Genomic DNA, 19,039 nt, shown 5'->3' with positions numbered 1-19,039 from the left:
GTGCAAGGACCAATAGTAGGCATTAGCAGGGAGAGGCAAATTAATAAAGATACAAGTTGATGAAATTGAAGAAATGTAAGAGAGAAAACCATGGTTTTAACGCTTTGGCCCTACCACTTCTTTCTCTTTCCCTGTTAGGCTTTTAGCTTTTTCAGCACCATCAACCCCTTCCCTGTGTCTCAATCTCTGTTTCACAAGACTCAACGACCTTGTTGCTTTCGTTATGCAAAATATACCTCTTTCAATGTGAAAAAATATAATTTCAGAATAGCAGGTTATGTGGGTAGATAAACTTGACTCTTCACACAGTGCATATTTTCACTGTAAGGAGTGCAGTGATCACTGCTCAGGAAATAAGAGAATTCATGTGAATTGACTATAGCAGATCAGAGAGTGATATTACTAAGAAAGAGTTATAAAAATATATTATAAGGACAGGATGGTCAAAGACTTGTTTTCCAGGGTAGAAAGGGCCACTTAGTCCAGAAAGTGTCTAAGTAACTGAGACTTGTTCTCCTATTGGACTGAGAGAGATTAGATAAGAGACAAGACACTTGTCCCTATTGGAACATGAGGCCACAAAAGTTGCCCGGAGAATAGGAACGACTGACCCACGGCCTGTTTTCTTTATGAGTTAAGAGGACAAGCCTCTCCCAGTGGGTCCAATTCTTCCCAAGCCCATATATGAGTCAACTTGGGGTTCTAATACATTCCACAGGCCAGACCAATCTGAAGAAGAAAGGAAATGCTGACAACTCTATTTTCAGACTTTTCTCTTAGGTTTTCATATGAGAGGGCTAGGGAATTTTTCTCCACGAAAAGAATAATGCCCCATGAAAATTGAAATTTCACAGGCAAGCACAAAGACAGTTGTGGTAGGAATATAGTTAAGGCAGATTTGGAGTATAGCTATGGTAATTTTTGAGTGAGATTTAGATAGGATCGTTCCCAAGAAATAAATCAGAGTAAAAAAAAAAAAAACTTTTTGGATCTATCAGATTAAAAATCTTAATTGGGGATGTGTTTTGTAAATGATAATCTTCCCATGGCCATGATAGAAACACTTCAAAAATATAGGAAAAAATACAAAAAGGAGGGGAAAGTTTGTTCCCTAGAGATGTGTCAGTGTGCTACTCTTGCAAGGTTTTCATGTTATTGAGTCTGTAGCCTTGTCTTTATATCCAATCTTCTACTTTATTATCCCTTTATAATGACTTTATATTCCCAGGGAATATGTACTGAAGAGAACAGCCACTGACGAAAACATCCACTGACTTTATAAGAATTTTAGTAATTGCTTTTATTTTATCTGGGATGGTTGGAAAACTCTAAATAATTATAAGTGAGCTAAAGAAACATTATTTCCCTACTCATGATGGTGTTCATTCCCTTGACCCAAAGAGGTGACATAAGTAATGAATTTTTATAAACCATCTTCAGGTTGTATGGAAATGTTTTCTAGAAATGCTGGCATTCTAACATCCTGATATAAGACTGTCTAGCAAAAATATGAAAGAGAAGCTAACCAACACAAAACCCCAATCTCCAAGGATGTTTCTTGCCTGCAACTTAGATTTTTTTCTGTCCTAATAAGGACAAAAGAAAAAAAAGGGCTAATTTAAGAACTTATGCTATTTATTTTCATCTATTTCTAGGAAGCAGGTGGTATATTTGCTTTCAGTATGCATGCCAAGAAGTGCATTCCTTAAAGATATTCCTTAAAGATGTGTGTATGTGTATAATAAACCCTCAGTTCTGAGTAGAGATTTGTGGTTTCTGAATTTTCAGGGTAACTCTATCATGTTATAATTTGGATGTTTTCTGCATTTGATATCCCATGGCTTTCTCCAGCTGTCCTGTTCTCACAAAGTTGATAACTTTGACTTTCGGTATTGGGGGAGAAGAATTAAATGATTTCTATATGGGATGACCACTTCATCTCAGTAATTCAGTGACAGTTTTTGTATATTTTAACTAGAGTTCTCAATATCTGTTTGTTATCATTCACTATGGAAAAAAGTTCCTCTATTGAGGACAAGAACACATTTTGGGAGCCATATTTTTAAGAAATGCCACATTGAGATGCTTCTTTTGCTAAAATACCTAAAACCAGGATGTGTTTCTCTGGTATATGGACTATATAGTAAGATCAATAAATGGGCTAAATTCTTCTGTTGATACTTTTTATTTTAAGTGCAACTCATGGATGGGAAGTGTAACAAGAATCAAAATACCTGAGGTAAAATAAACATTTTAAAATCTTTCCAAGATTTATGAGGAAAAACAATGAACAGCAATTTGCTAGAACTAGTTTCCGGAAACTAACGTTTGAAAGGTTATATGACCTAGTCATTTATTGAGGCTTTTAATTTTACAAGAATTATGTAAGGTTAACGTTAAGAAAAAGGAAAAATACTGAAGAAAATGACACCATTGGTGCTTCTTTAATTTTTCAGGTAACAGTCTTTCATTTTTATCATAATCTCTCTGCTATTAAAAGTATGTTTTCTTGTCTCATCTCCACAATGGGACTTCTACTTCACTGATCATGGCTTAGTTACTTTTGTTGTCCTCACAACTGTGTCTTAACCAAACGAAGTGCTCAATACAATTCTGGTAAATTGTTCAGATTTACGGAAGCATCAAAGTGCATTAACATAGTTAAGGAACAAAGAGCAGCAGGTGTGACAAATATGTGGGGTGAACGGAGTAGCAGGAAAGAAGGATGAACAAGCAGACCCAGTTAAAATTGTAAAACACTTGAAAAATACAGTAATTAAGGTTTTATTCTATACGCAGTGGGGAAAGGCTTGAAAGCTTTTCTGTCATAGGCGTCACTTGATCAGATCCGTGTTTTAGAAAAAAAGTATTCTGGGTATAGGCTAGAAAAGAAATTGGGCAAATGAAGGTAGGAAGAGGGACAACCTATTAGTAGTGGAACAGGTAACTAATGATGAAGACTGATTGAGGAAGTGGCAAAGGGAAAAATGTCAGAGGTACACTAGAGGCCAGATCAACAGTATTTGGCTGCTACTAGGATGTGACACAGGAAAATGCTAATCTTTAAGATGCTTCCTGAAATGGGTTAAGTGTATACTTGCTCAGTTCAGATTTCAAGAAATCTGGAATGAGTATCTAATACCTACTTGTAAGGTACTTTATTAGCAATATTTTCTCTCTCTCTCTCTCCCTCTCTCTCTCTCTCACACACACACACAGACAAACACACACACACACACACTCCTAATTATTATGATAAAACCTGAGGCTTTTGCATTTTGTCACTTGTATGTGCTCTTACTTTTTCTTTTTCTCTTTTTTTTTCCTTAAAAAAAAAAAAACCTTGTGTATGCAGGGATTTTCTGCACTGGAGAAAATGAAAGTATTTTTCCTTTTTAACATACTTTCCATTAAACTTCTTGGGTAAGGGGCTTTTTACGCTAATAGCAACCAGGGGAGAACCTTGATTGTCCATCCCTACTCCTTTATACCCCATCCCTCACCATAACCACCATCATTTTCTACATTGCTTTGCTCATAGTAGGAGTTTGAGAAATACTGAATTAATCTCATCTGAACTCATGGTAAATTCCAGTATCTAGTATGTTCTATGAAAAACAGTAGTTAACAAGTGGTGCCATATTACCAATATTCAAAGAATTCAAGTACAATAAAATGCACAAAACTAAAACTTTAGTAAATATGAGTCTATTCTATCCACTTCAGTGCTTAGGGTTAGTTGAAAAAGACCAGTTATCTCCCAATGGTAGTGACCAGGAATACCAACATATAAAGTTCTGGTTAAGATAACACAGATAATGAATTATACCATGAAACTGTAGGATGTTATGTGCTAAAAATTATTTTAGGATCCTTGATGATGTTAATGAAATGGATAGCCTCTACTGACAACAAGCGCTTCAAAAAATATCAGAAGATATGTTATTGCAATGCAGAAACAACTTTATTTATAGGTATTTCACTTAATACAGATTACACACACTTTATGCACTGAAAATACATCAAATCCGATCAGTGTTAGTATCTACATGTATTCCAGTTGAAAGATGCTGTATAATATTCACTCTAGTATATTCACACACAAACCTGTTTATTCTTTTTTAAAATTACAGCTACAAATAACAAAGCAAAAACAAAATGTTAAGAGTGACTGTTTGTGAATGTTCTTGTATTTTACAACCTCACGATTTTCATGCTACTTTATACAGCTTTTCTTCTATTGCAGTTCTTAGTACTAGCTCCACTCAAAAGCAGAAATGGTAGTAAATTGTACATATTAGCCAACCTAAAAACTGAGCCTATCCTTACAAATATTTCCACGATTTTTGTCAATCCACAGTCCACCCTGGGTTGTTTATAAAAATGCATGTGTGTATATACACACACAGATAAGCATGTATGCATGTCTATGATTATGATAAATCCATATCTTAGCATTTTGTTGTAAATATAAACCCACAAAGTCCAGACTTACGAAACGGAAAATCTGACATTGTACAGAGCACTACAGAGAACTACTTATCTCTTTTTCAGTTTCAGAGGTATTAAAACTAAGTAAGGTATTAATGCAAAATAAAGAGGATTATTTTGATGGATTCTTTTGTATGTGTTGTAGTTATTCTAACTGAGCAGAAGTTGGCCATTACTGAAGGAAAATTTATCTAAGTTTTTTTTTTTTAATGTGCAAAAGAAGTAGAATCTACACTGGTATACAGACAGGAAAAAGAGTTTAATTTTTAATGTATAATTGAATGTTACTGGATCTGCGATCCTTCAGAAAAGAGGGCAACTTTACGAAGAGAAGTACTGCTGTTACATTAGAGGCAAAATAATTTGACTGAAAGCACAAAGCACATGAGCAGATACGAGAATGCACTGAATATGACAGGAGTTTTATTAAATAAAAGGTGTTGTATACGATGATATAAGGGATAAAAGGATGATTAAAGTTTGGAAGGGAGACATGAGTTTAAAAGAACAACATTATAAACGTAGATGTGTAATCTTTGAACAAATTTTTAGGTTGATGTTTATATTACTTTTTTCTGCTAAAATTTGACAAACATAAATATACACACATTTATGCAAACATATGTGTCCATACATACCCTAATCCATTTTAATCCCACAATACTAGAATTAACATAAGTATCAAAGTAAAATGAATTTTCCTCTAGACACACAATTAGGTCTCTTCATTTTAAGAGTTTGGTATCTTATCTTTCCAGTCTCACCACCTAAAACGACTTAATGGTATCTACCTCATCATTTCTAAAATTTGTGTGCATTTTGAAATAAATATGTGTATAGTTTTACAAACAACTGAAATTTATATACATAAAGGCGAATTGTAGCACCATGTAGAATTTTGTTGAATAATTCTCAGCTGCTCTAGATTCAGATAATAACTTTATACAGCATGTCAAACTCCTTTTCCTATCTAAAATGAAACAATTATAATGCCATTCTGTAGTACTTGATAAAGTCTGCATCTTTATAAAGTCAATCGATTTTGTCAAGTAGACAAAATATCCCCGTATTCAGTGAAAAACTGTATTTTGCCTCCAGATGTTTTGGCATCATGTCGACAAAGCCATGATGCCTATCTGGAAAAGAGCTCAGCACCTTCTCTTGAATAACTCTATTTGTGTGAAAAAAATGTAATTATTCAATCTGAGCATCATAAATAACGTATACAATTTTCTGCCAAAAAACCACCCAATCCAGAGTTCGGAATGAGTGATCAAATAAATAAAATTAATAATGATATATAATCTCTCATAGATTTCCAAAGTCTATGCAATTCCATTTTTGTGTTTTTTTTGCCATCTTGAATACGAGACTTAGTCTGTGTTTACATACCAAAAGAGCTGGTCGAATTTGTGTGTGCGTGTGTGTGTGTGTGTATGTGTGTTTGTGTGTGTGTGTTTTGATTACTTTGAGGTTGTGACACTGAACAACTATTTGAGCTGTATATCTGAATTACTGGAAACATTTTTGTGTTAAGGTGATTATGTTTATGACCAATTCTCTTTAGTTATAAAGCCTCAATGAAAAGGTGATCTGCAGTGATTTTGAAATTGAGGTTAAAACTGATATGCAGTAAGACAAGTAAATACATTTTAAAGTTTATCTTATGGATATCTGAAAATAACGTTTTTTTAATCAGTGTTACACATTCATTTACTTCTAACTACCAGCAAATAGTAAAAGTGGTATTATTTAAATGTTCTCGAGGTATCTAATGAAAGCATTATTTTATTATCTAATGGTTTTTACCAAGTATTAAGACAAAAAAATGAAAATGCTTTTAAGATACATTTCAAAAACATAACATTTTATGAAATAAATCCACTAATAATTAATAAATATAAGGCTGGAGAAAAAGGGAGACCAGTGCAAATATTTCTAGAATATTCATTGAAATACTTCATTTTCATTATTATACCAGTTTGACTAGCTGAAACCTAATGGTATGTGATTCTTTACCCCTCACAAAGAAAGACTTACTCCTAGTTGGATGGTACCTATATATGTATGGATAATTAAGCATAATTTATCACTTCAAAAGGGACAGTTAGAACAATTTAGAGTACCTAGAATATGAAAAAGGATAGAGTTGGTTATGAGACTTCTTGGAAATACTTAGATAACTTGGTTGTTCATTCTAAGGGAATTTTTGGCAGATATTTAGATGGCGTTCTTTTTAATGAAAAATCTTTTCCACCAAGACTAGAAATTTTCACTGAGGGGAGGTTAGTCTCCTGCTGGAGATATATAGTATGCTTCTGGATTATACTGTCTAACTAATCAGGTCAACTTATTACATAAGTTTGTCTAATCACACATCTATAAAAATAAACAATATGAGTAAAAAATAAGTCAATTTACCACTATGTATAAAAAATCCTGCATGTATAATTTATAATTTAAAAAGAACAGAATACTTCTGTAATTTTAAAGTGCACCACTTCCAAAAGTTAAACAGAATTACTAAGCAAATGATAAAGAAAAAGTTACTGGTATAGTTTGAAATAAAAATAGTTTTAAAATTCTTCATCTAAAATCTACTTACTATTTCCTAAATTTTTCTACAATGAATGTGTAGAGTATGTGCAATAAAAATAAAAGCCTATGACTACTCTACAATTTTAACAGTCTATTCCTAATTCTAAACACCGCATAAAACTGTGGATGTTCTGTGTATGAACACCCATAATGCATGAAAAAACAAATTGCACAATAGTTCTTTTTCAAAATACTAATTATATACAACACATACAGTTTTATATTATCACAGCACCTTCAAATAGGCTAGAAACCTAAATCTAAACAATATTTAAAATAGACAAAAAGTAAGCTTCACAAAGTCTAAGGAAAAAATGTCTATTACACAAGAGCACCTAGAGAAAACATTTACAGAATGTGGCTTAAGTTCAAATGAGATTAGTCAAGATTTACTAGGCCTGTAGCACTTGGCCTGTTGAGATAGGCATCATATCACACCGAGATAGACACACAATTACAAAATCTAATTAAACAGTGATGAGTGTGGGCGACAAATTGTAAAATGAAGCAGTGATATTTTGCATCGAAATAAAAATGATTAAATATTATACAAAATAATGGTTGATTGAAGCTAAATTCAACTTTTAAAAATTATTCTGAAGTATATGTGTTCTCATTGGTAAATGGACAGGGTAGTCAGCAGAGAAAACAGAAGATGCACACACAAAATTTTAATTAATGGGTAGAATTAAAACTGTTTTATGAATTTTTCAATTTAAATCATTGAAAATAAAAATAATTTAAGAAATGTAATGGTTTGATTATCCTACTTCTAGAAATAAACTTTTATATTTAAAGTAAAATGTGGGAATGTACTTCATTAATTTTTTTTCAATTTATGCACTGTGGATTTTAATCAAAAGGAAGTAATACTCCTTTAAGTGCTTGCAAGGGTGAAATTATACAGCAGGTTGTAGTTCATCAACGAGATAGTTCCTAGAAGTTTCTTTGATGACTAGTCTTAAGATTTGCTTTTCTTCTGTTTTTCTCTATGCACTGACTAGAATAAGAGAGATTATCAAGTGCACTACATTGAGACAATTCCAGGAGTCCACTGATGCTAACACAAGAGATGGGAAGATATTTGACACCTTGTAAGTCAAACATGTAATAATAACAATAATTAAATTAAAAGTGTCATCAAATCAACTGATAAGAAAGAACCAAGTAGGAAAATACCTATTTTTGTTCTCTCTGGTTTTTGTGGAAAACTAATTTCAGTGCCATCCATATTATTCTCAAATGGTAATATTATTTCCTCAAGCATAAGCAAAGGACAGATCAAGGTAGATAATAATTAAAACCAGAATCCATTTTCATATATAGCCCAATTTTAAATACAGTTAAATCTCAATCACCGTTGCTTTATACAGGTAAATATTTTAGCTTTAAAGGGCAGGAAATAAATCAATTTAGAAGTTCCTTTCTCACAGAAGTTGTATTCTGAGAGATGGAGTTACTTGCAGCCTTAAAAATAAAGTTTCCATTTTCACCTTCTGCAAAGATGACACCCATAAAACTACTGAGGAATTTTTTTTTTTTTTAGAGATTCTGGATAACTGTTTCAAGACATTTTCATCTTCATATATACAAAGGAGTGATTAGAAGTTTTCCTATTAAAGTCATCAAGGAAAGGGTCACTGATGCAGAAGAAAAATGACATATTCTGTAGCTCACACAATGTGCAGGAAAGGAGAGACTAGGGTGGTCATGACACAAGCATTTAAAATGCACTTCTATAATAATCACATGTACAAATGATCATGAAGCCACCACAGTTTATTACGGTACATGTGAAGTATTGATTCATTTTTCTTGGACATCATCATTTTACTCACAAATTAAACTGAGACTATGGATCTTGGAAACTGCTACTCTTAGTACGTTTTGCTACCTGCAGGGCACTGACTCTAGGGGTATAATAAGTTGGCTCAGTTTTGACATTGCTTAAAATGATTTTAATTAAACTGAAATATTAGGAAACAATGGGGGAGAAATTATGAAGTTATTCTATATGAATAACTTTCATAAAGGTAAATTTTAATTTTAAGTATTTTTCTACAATAGTTGTTTATAAGTATGTAATACAATATTGTAACTTACATGACAGCTATATTCACAGTCATTATAATTAACTATATAATGTCTTAAAAGCCAGATAGGAAGTATGTTCAGGGAACTTGACATTATTGGAGGTATCAGAGATTCTATATTGAGTAAATGGGAATGCTAAATTTTAACAGAAACCTTTTAAAAATATTACCTGCATATTAAATATCCAAAAATTAAATAAATTTGAAGGGCTAAATAAAGCATAAACCTCTTCTAAATACCTTTACATCAAAGAACACTTCAAACAACACACTAATTTAATCTAAATACATAATAGACCAAACCCTATTCACATTTTGCAAGGTAAAATGATACACAATGAAGTATTTGAATAAGAATCCAAGAAACATACGTTATGTCATGATTGTAAGGGTCCTTTATACTCCCTTTGTGTCCCAGGGAAGCATGTTTTTAAAAAAATGCTGTTAGTACTGTTAGTTAAGTCACAAGCAGCTTAAAGAGTACAGTGTAAAATTAAGACATATCATTCCTTCCTCAATAAATTTAATGTACACCCAATTTGAGGCATTTAGTCATTTGTGAAGGAAATTAATTAGTCAACATATTGTGAAGAATGAGTTAATTTAAAGGGCAAATTACTCAAAGCAATGAAATATATTCAGCAATTTAATGCCAGAGAAATAAATTACATGGCTCTATTTAGCCATGACTTTAGTATCTTATATTTTCCAAGGTAGTTTCAAAATTGAGATAAAATCTTTCAAACTATCCTATTTAAATCCTGTCTCTACTCCCATATGACTGGAATTATGTTTCATTATACCAGAAAAATCAGTACTTTTCCCCCCAAAATATCAGGGAGTATAAAGAACTTCACATTCTTCTTTTGATAGACAAAAATAGAAAAAAAACTTTTTTAGTATTTATAGAAAAAGGAAACATGATTACAACAAAAATAATTTTTTAATGATTAAAGGAGTGGAACAACATGATTACAATCAACATAAAAACACATTAAAATTATTTTATATCTAGCTTTTAAGCACTGATGAATAATTATAATTATTTTCTCCATAATGCTGTATTAGTGAATATTTTCCTCAAAATGAACTAAAGTGGTTTTTCTCTTGTTTGTTTTTGGTATTAAAGAAAATCTCTTGCCCTGGATACCTTTCAGAGGGTAGCTTGGATAGCTCAGCTTCACTTCCAAACTCCCGGAGATGATGTATAAATTCTTCAGCAATCAGACAGGGCAAGTAATTCCATGTTTCATGACTGATATATTAACCATCAGTTTGTACAACAAGACACATTACATCACATCACACTTGTTAACATTTAGAGCAAGCAAATGGAGAAACAGCATAATAAAACTCTTAATACACTGCAATGTTTCTTCCACAACTTTTAAATTTTGGTTGCAAGATTACAGCTAAAGTAAGCATGAGGTTCAGTGGGGCTTGATTTTTAAGGTTTTTTTTTTTTGTTTGTTTTGCTTGCCTTTATAGTGGGAAATCCAGATTACAAGATTAATAATCTTGGCCAAATTTTGAAATTGCAAATCATTGGAATTTTTGGAAGGGGAATGGAATTATGTTGTTCCTAGAAAGTTATATCTCACTGTAGATTTCAATAGTTGATGTCCTGGAATCAGTCTAGGACAAGAAAAATAACATGTTATCAAAATCAGACGGTTGTGTTCTAGGAGTCTTAGTTGCCAAGCATGCTACATGGCTAAAATTCACATCACTAAAATACAGATGAACAAAATCAAAGTTATGGAATTTAGCAGCAGTGAATACCAATCCTATTCCAAGCTATCTCTGACTCTGCTTACCATTTTGAATCCAGGTATAATACTTACAGCATTGGCTACATACATGAATTATAACTCTCCAAACCTTCAACCATTCTTTTTACCTCATTTCTGAAACTGCAAGACTATTTCAGCTCCAATCATAGGAATTTGTTAGGAAAAAGAATTTTTTGAAATGAAGTATGTCAAATACGTGGTTAAGACAGTTACTTGTACATAGAAGGCCCTTTTAAAATAATAAGTTCACTTTTATTCATCTATTTTTCAAGTGCGTAGTCTTCACAATTATTTCAAGGGGAGAGCTGCGTTAAGCAAGACTTCATTTTGGCACTGTATCTCTTTTATATGACCATTATCAAAATTGATTCTAAAAAGATTATACTTATTGTTTTTCTAAAGTCACACCAACCAAATGCTATCTCCTTGCCCTGAGAGACATTAATAGAAAGTAGACTGTAAGATAATCTTTTAAATTTCATGTTTTTAATTTCTGCTACAATATATACAAAAATGCCTTCCAGAATACTTATAAAAATTTGTATCAAAGAGGAGCATCAGATTCCCCAGGTATAAATGGTTTTATGCAGTAGATACATTTCTATCTAGTGAACGTTCCGTATTTTTTCAAAATGCGAGTCAGAAAGACATCTATAGAAAATATTTGATTCCCTTTTAAAACATGAAATTTTGGATAAGTTCCCTTATATCTTACAGCCTACCTGAACCATTTCATTTCTTCACTTTCATATTTCCATTCAGTGAGTAATGGACTCAATGTAAATATCACCCTAAACCCTCCTTTAGAAAATATATTTCTCACTTTGTTTAAAATCAGTTGACTATAATTCTGCCTTCTGTTAACAGTAATATTTTATTCCACCATCAGAATCTCCTTAAGGAACAAAGAATTTTTATTTTATTGGCTGAAGCTTTCCGCCATTTTGTCTGATGTTCCTTTAAAAGTTAGAAGACACCTACTGTATTTGAATTTGTATAAATACAGGAGTTCTTTTTCAGTGCTCACTTATCTTGTTAGCATTCTGCAACATCAGTGAATATAAGATGCCTCTCCTGGCATTAATCAGAAGTTGAAGCATACATAAAAAGGGTGAAGAACATTGTAAATGTAGCACAAAATATATGGATTTGAATTATTTTTAGTATCACATTAGTCTGCCTAAGTTCATCAATTCATGTGAATTAATCTGAAACATCTGTGAACCAATGACATAAAATGTACAATTTACCTATTTTTCAAGATGTGAAAAAACAGAATAAGTCATCTGAGAACTCAATGATTCTAAGATAGTCCTTTCAGCTAATAAAAAACCCAACAATGACTGAGAAATTATCAGCATTTACTCTTCTTATTTTGCCTGTCTTGTGAAGTTACTCATCCTGTGCTTGGAAAAAGATTTCTTAGCTAAATAAAATAACATAAACTGCCCTAATGAAAAAGTTATTAATTTTATTGACTTTTAGGGATTATAAAATATTAAAAAGTGAGAGATATTTGGTAAACACTTCAATTTTCTCCTTCAACTATGCCTTGCTTACTGTATGTAAAACATCTCAATGCCTTCAAAAACATTTGAAATCGGCATTTGTTCTTTTAACTAACTTCAATTATTAAAAATGATGATCTGCAAAACTAATTCAAAAATCTCACCCTTTGTCTATATTTTTAAGTGAGTCACCAATTCATCTCGGGGAAAGTGCTATTAGTATACACAACACACCTGCAGTGCGATTCATAAAGGCTACTTTTCTGTTGAGAAATGTTTCCAAAAAACAGAATAGTAGCAATAAGAATTAGAAAATGAGTGTGGTCCTTTTAATGGTTAAATAAAACCAAAAACACACCATGATGAGATGTTAGGCATCTATTATGTTTGCCAGTCATCGAAGATCCACCTAGGTCGGAAAAAATGGGGCTCATTCGAACTACAGAAATAACCAATGCCCTGTAAACTCATTCAGACAATAACATAAACTCTCCAAAAGACAGTCGGGTTCTATTCCACCATTTGCAATAGCATAATTATGAACCAATTGTAACAAGAGTGAACCCACAACTGATTTAGTATCTTACCTTCACTGTGTGATTAAAAGAGAAAGATTAATGTTATTATATAATTTATGCAAATCCTTGCGTGACCTCGTTTCTTAAAACCATTTCCTCAATTATGGTAAATTATGTTCATTGTTATTTCGAATCCTGATAGACTTCTTAAATATCTCGAACTTTGGTGAGAGGAAACCTTTTCTGACTTTCACATTACTGCCATTTTATTTAGCCTGAATAGGTTTTCAAAAGCCTTTATTCACTGAGACTGAGATGAAGACCTTCTTAAGAGTAATAAAGTCAACATGTGGCATGACTTCAAGAGAAAAAAATGTAGATAAATTCCATCAGTTGGCTTTATTAAGGAAATAATCATACTTAAATCATTTAATTTAGTTATGAATTTCTAGATACATATTCTTCATTTCTCCATGGAATACAGATAAAAAGGACTGTATAAACTCTTGTTATCGTAAATTTTTAAATTTATGTATACATACATTTTTAAATGTATGTAATTTTTTATTTTTATTTTTTTATTTTAATGTTTTCACTACAATTTAAAAAAAATTTGTATACAGATTTCTTGGGTCTTAATGTGCTCATATTTCCCTTCAGGCCCAGTAGGGAAAGCAAACATCTCATTTCCAAGAGTCATTATCATTTTTTTAAAAAATTTTTTGGGGGTAGGTAAATAGGTTTATTTATTTATTTGCTTATTTTAGATTGAGGTACTGGGGATTGAACCCAGGACCTCACGCATGCTAGGCACATACCCTACCACAGAGCTATACTTCCCTTCTCCAAGAGCCATTATCTTTTAAGATTGTCTCCTGAAGGGCTCTCAATACCTTGCATGAACATGCAAATGCCTAAATGGATATCTAAACTAGAGATCTCCTATCTCTTTCATTCTCTGGCTTGAAGATGAGAGTGAGTAGCGTGACTTCATTTTCCTAATCCCATTCTTGCTGCATTGTATCAAGACAGATTTTGCGGACCAGAATAATGGTGAGTTCTTCACCTGAAAATGGCACTCTTCTTTTCATTGTTGGGGCTTGGGAGCATGGTGGGTAGGGAGGATATCTTGATGCTATCTGATTGTCTTGGGCAGACACAGATTTTCCCAAGTGGAACTGGGATTCTCAACACCATTAAGTACTAAAACCTGCTTATCAGATTCCAAAAGGCTTTACTGTGATGTATCTAGTCCCGACTGTTCTGATCCTTATGCACACAATAGTATTGAGGACAGTGCCATGACCCTTTATTTTGGAGTTTTTCCAGTATATTCTCTAGCAAGAAGTATCATACTGCCATCTACAGATAACACTGCCCCTTTTGTAACCATCATTCTGCACCCAATTTTCTTACAGTCGGGAGTCATTTTGCTCTGATTTTTCACCAAATTTAAAACGAATCCATACATCTCTTTGGATACTTCTGCAGAATATGATTGTTTTTCTCCCTTGCTGGGTCAGTAGATTCGGTAAGACCTACTTCAACTGAAAATAATTTTAAAAAATAGAAGAAAATAAAGTTAGAAAAGTTAGTTAGAAACTTGGATTACCTACCGGTCTGGTGTGGACAGACACAGGGGTCTTGAAAGTTGTCACTGGATAGCTGCACTCAGAAACGCTGTAGGGATCAGAGCTGCTGGAGGAACACTTGGAGATGGAATCACAGGCCACGAAGGTGTTATCAAGAGGCAGTTCCTGGATGATGTGGTGCTTCGAATTCAGGGGCGTTTCTGGCTGGATCTGGAAGGCAGGCTGTGGGGAGGCAGATTTGTAGTGCCGGGCCAGATCAGGGCTGTCAGGCTTGAAAGTAGTAGGTGTAGTGCCCCAGTTGTACTTGCCCATGGTTTGCTCTTCCAGCTCAATGGGAAGGTCTAGTGTGACGCTGTTTCCATCATTGTCAGCATCATCTGCCTTGGATTCTTCAATAGTGACAAAGTTAAGCAGCAAGTTCTTAGGGGCAGGCTTCTTCTTCTTCTTCTTCTTTTTCTTCATCATTATCATCTGCCTGTTTTCTGGGTTTGGAGTAACCCATTCTGAATTCTGCTTGTTTTTCTGAGCAGCCTTAAGGTGTGGTGATTGGCGGCATCTTACTACAGCAGTGATGAAAATCACAAGGACGACAGTTATGGTGCCAGCAACAATGGCAACCACGATCTTGACATAGTCACTGGATGGTGAGGATGCATCAGCTGGCTCAATATTTTGGGTCACTGGTGTTTCAATGTTTCTGCGCACCAATTCATAAATCAGTGTAGCATTGGTCACTGACTCATTCACAAATAGATTGACATTTATGACATTGAAGAGAGAATCAGGTTGTCCTAAGTCCTTAGCTTTGACTACCAGTCTGTGTAAACCAAAGTCTGCAACAACACATTTCTCCTTCAGTGTAATGTTGCCTGTTGTTTGGTCAATCATAAACAGACCTTTTGTGTTTCCTCCTACAATGCTGTAACGGAGCTCTGCGTTCATACCAGTGTCGTTGTCAACAGCAACTACCGTGAAGACCACTGTGCCTGGATTAGTGGATGGTAGAACCAACTCAAAGGAGTAGTTGGAAGAAGGGACAACAAAAACTGGTTTGTTGTCATTGACATCAACCACATTTATGGTGACCTTGGCAGTGGAAGAACGTGATACCCTACCACCGTCCTCAGCCTTTACATAGAAAGTGTAAGATTCTTGTTTTTCTCTATCGAATGAAATATTCGGTCGGATGACACCAGTCTGTGGGTCGATGGTGAAGTCATCATTTGCATCTAAAATAGAGAGAGTGACTGCCGAATTTTCTCCATAATCAGGATCAGTTACAGTGATTAGTCCTACTGTGCCATGTCTTGGAAGGTTTTCTGGGACATAGAAGTTGTACTCATTGTGAGTGAAAATTGGACTGTTGTCATTCTGATCAAGAACCGTCACTAAGACGGTGGCATTGGTTATTAGAGGTGGCATCCCGTTATCTTTGGCCAGAACTGTGAATGAATATTTTTCCTGTTTTTCTCTATCCAGTTTCTTCACTGCAGTCAGAATGCCTGTACGACGATCCAGGTTGAATTCAGGTGGAGCATCAATGCCTAGCAGGTAATTTACCTCAGCATTACGCCCACTATCTGCATCCGTTGCACTTATTTTTGTCAACTGGGTGCCAGGAGAGTTATTCTCAGGAACAGAAAGACTTATGAAAGGCTGAGTGAAAACTGGAGCATTGTCGTTTTCATCTTTCACTTTGATAAGGAGCATGGATGATTGATTCAAAGAAGGTTTGCCAGCATCCGCGGCCAGTAATTTAATGGCGTATTCTCTTGTGGACTCGTAGTCAAGATACGCAGCAGTCTCTAGGAGGAACTGATTACTGAACACTGGCCTCAATCTGAAAGGGACTTCATGATCTGTGAAGCATGACACCCTACCATTATGGTCAGCATCTTTATCTGTCACAGTTATGAGAGCAATTTTGGTATTGAGTGGAGCATTTTCTGAAAGAACCACAGTGCCATTGATTGGATTGATGATGTATCTTATGTCAATTGATGGGACATTATCATTGATATCGGTCACATTTACTAGCACCATTGCTCTTGCTGGCATCAATCCACCATCACTTGCCAAAACCAGTAACCTGTGGTTGGGTGATTCCTCCCTATCCAGTGGTTCTTTGATTGTGATAAGTCCGGTAGTGGAGTTGAGGTGAAATAGCCTCTTGGCGATGTTGGAGACTAGATTGCTGAAATAGAAGTGAATCTTGGCATTTTCACCTATGTCGGCATCTGTGGCATGGAGCTGTGTCACTGAGGTACCTACGGGAGCATTTTCTGGTATACTGACTTCGATCTCGTTTTCCTTGAAGACCGGCCGGTTGTCATTTGTATCAGCAACACTTACTTGCAGAATAGCCGTACTGGATCTTTGAGGGAAGCCACCATCTTCCACCTTTACTTTCATTACATATGTGTCTTTCTCTTCCCTATCTAACTCCTTTTGAACTATCAGTTGTGGCATCTTCTCTCCTTCTGGTGTTTCAATGACATCGAGCCCAAAAATACTTTGACCCTGCAAAACACAAAATGAAACATTTTACCTCATGTTAGTATTTAATCAGACCAGTTTTCAACTTCTTGAAGCCACATGACATAGGGTCATCTCAGAAATAAGTCTTAACTTTGTCAATAACTAATATAACTAATATTGTGACCACAAACAAGTTGTTGAACAACTCTAGACATTTGTGAAATTCGAGCTGTGCTAGAAGATGTTTGGAGGGCTTCTCAGGTCATAGTGCTTTATGGTGATAAATGTAACTCATTTATGTGAACTATTAAAGATTTCAAAGGAAGAAGCACATAGAATTTTAAAAAGAACTGTCAGTAAGTTTCACATGGTGAACAAAGCTATTACTGAATTCACCACTGTTACTCCAAATGAATTAAAATATTTTTCTGTAGATTTCAGTCATCTAGGTCACCTTCTCACCACCAGTAGTAACAATCAAGTATAAAATATTATCCAAGACAAAAGCACATATATCACATCTAATAAATACAGCTAAAACCTTTGGCAGAGAGAGAAAATATGCGCTCTGAGAAGAATAATACCTTGTGTGAAATACACAGAATTTCCTTTTTCCCCTATAGAAACAGCTGTTAATAATCAAATTTTCTTGGAGATTAACAGCACAATGTTATTTAACTTTTAATTTTTTCATGAGCAGGCACAATGGACTGAAACTCACATGCCAAAATATCAAATTAGAAAATATAGCTTGGAATAGTACCGGTATTTTCTTCATGACCATAAAGTCAGGCTATGAGAATGTTTAAAATCAGTCTCCTCTGGTTCTGGCTTCCCTCAAAACCCTCAAGGAAGTGGTTCAATTAATGTAAAATTATAAAATACTTAATGTGCTTGGGTGCTCTTAAGTGCCGCTGTTTGTCAGCACATAGAGGGTCTCATACTCTTTTTTAAAAAATTCAACACCTTTATTGTGGCATGGCTCCTGTACAGTAAACTATACATATTTCAGATGTACAATTTGATGACTTTTGATGGATATATACACCAATGATACCACCACCACAATCAAGATAGCAACAGATCCATCACTTCCCAAGAGATGCAAATTTCAAATTCCCAATTTATCGCTTCCCACCCCCTTTACCCTTGGTAACCATAAGTTTGTTCTCTATGTCTCTGAGTCTGTTTCTGTTTTGTAGATAAGTTCATTTGTGTCTTTTTTTTAGATTTCACATATAAGCAATATCGCATGGTATTGTTCTTTCTCTTTCTGGCTTACTTCACTTAGAATGACAATCTCCAGGTCTATCAATGTTGCTGCAAGTGGCATTATTTTATTCTTTTTTTATGGCTGAGGGTCTCATACTCTTAAGTCTTTAAAACAAATACCTTAATTTTGATAAGGTCCCATTTATCAAATGAAAATAAAAACTTGCAAAAGTCCCTTTTCTGAACTGCAATAAAATGAGCCCTACACAGATAAACAGTGATCTTGCTAACTGATTGAGGGATATTGTTGACTGGCTCTCAGGGACACTCCTAGTCAGTGTCAGTTGTAGCACTTTGACAGAAACGAATGACATAAAAAATTACTGGAGGCTCTGAAGAAAAGATCAGGATATCTTAAGATTCTAGTACGTCGGTGATTATGAACCCTTACATATACATACACACATGCACACACACAGATAACCACACACTAAAATTTTTAATTCTTCAATATATATATATATATATATATATATATATATATTTCTCTTTTTTTAATTGAAGTATAGTCAGTTATAATGCGTCAATTTCTGGTGTACAGCATGTTTCAGTCATAGATACACATACATATATTCCTTTTCATATTCTTTCTCATTATAGGTTACTACAAGATATTGAATATAGTTCCCTGTGTTATACAGAAGAAATTTGTTGTTCATTTATTTTATATATAGTTGTGCATATCTGCAAATAACA

The 19,039-nt window shown here is 34.1% G+C and overlaps 1 protein-coding gene across 6 annotated transcripts in view; it reads right to left on the bottom strand.

The window, feature by feature from the left end:
• The window catches only part of PCDH11X (protocadherin 11 X-linked), a 542,639-nt gene that overhangs the window by 498,244 nt on the left and 25,356 nt on the right, over positions 1-19,039 (bottom strand). For all 6 annotated transcript variants that reach the window (XM_032475985.1, XM_032475982.1, XM_032475983.1 and 3 more), the window contains exon 2: positions 14,618-17,113. In XM_032475985.1, the coding sequence (XP_032331876.1) occupies positions 14,618-17,113 (2,496 nt within the window). The remainder of the gene's footprint in view (positions 1-14,617; positions 17,114-19,039) is intronic.

This window comes from Camelus ferus, chromosome X (genome assembly GCF_009834535.1).
Source record: "Camelus ferus isolate YT-003-E chromosome X, BCGSAC_Cfer_1.0, whole genome shotgun sequence".
In the NCBI taxonomy this organism is placed as follows: domain Eukaryota; kingdom Metazoa; phylum Chordata; class Mammalia; order Artiodactyla; family Camelidae; genus Camelus; species Camelus ferus.
This window is presented reverse-complemented; position numbering and strand designations above follow the sequence as displayed.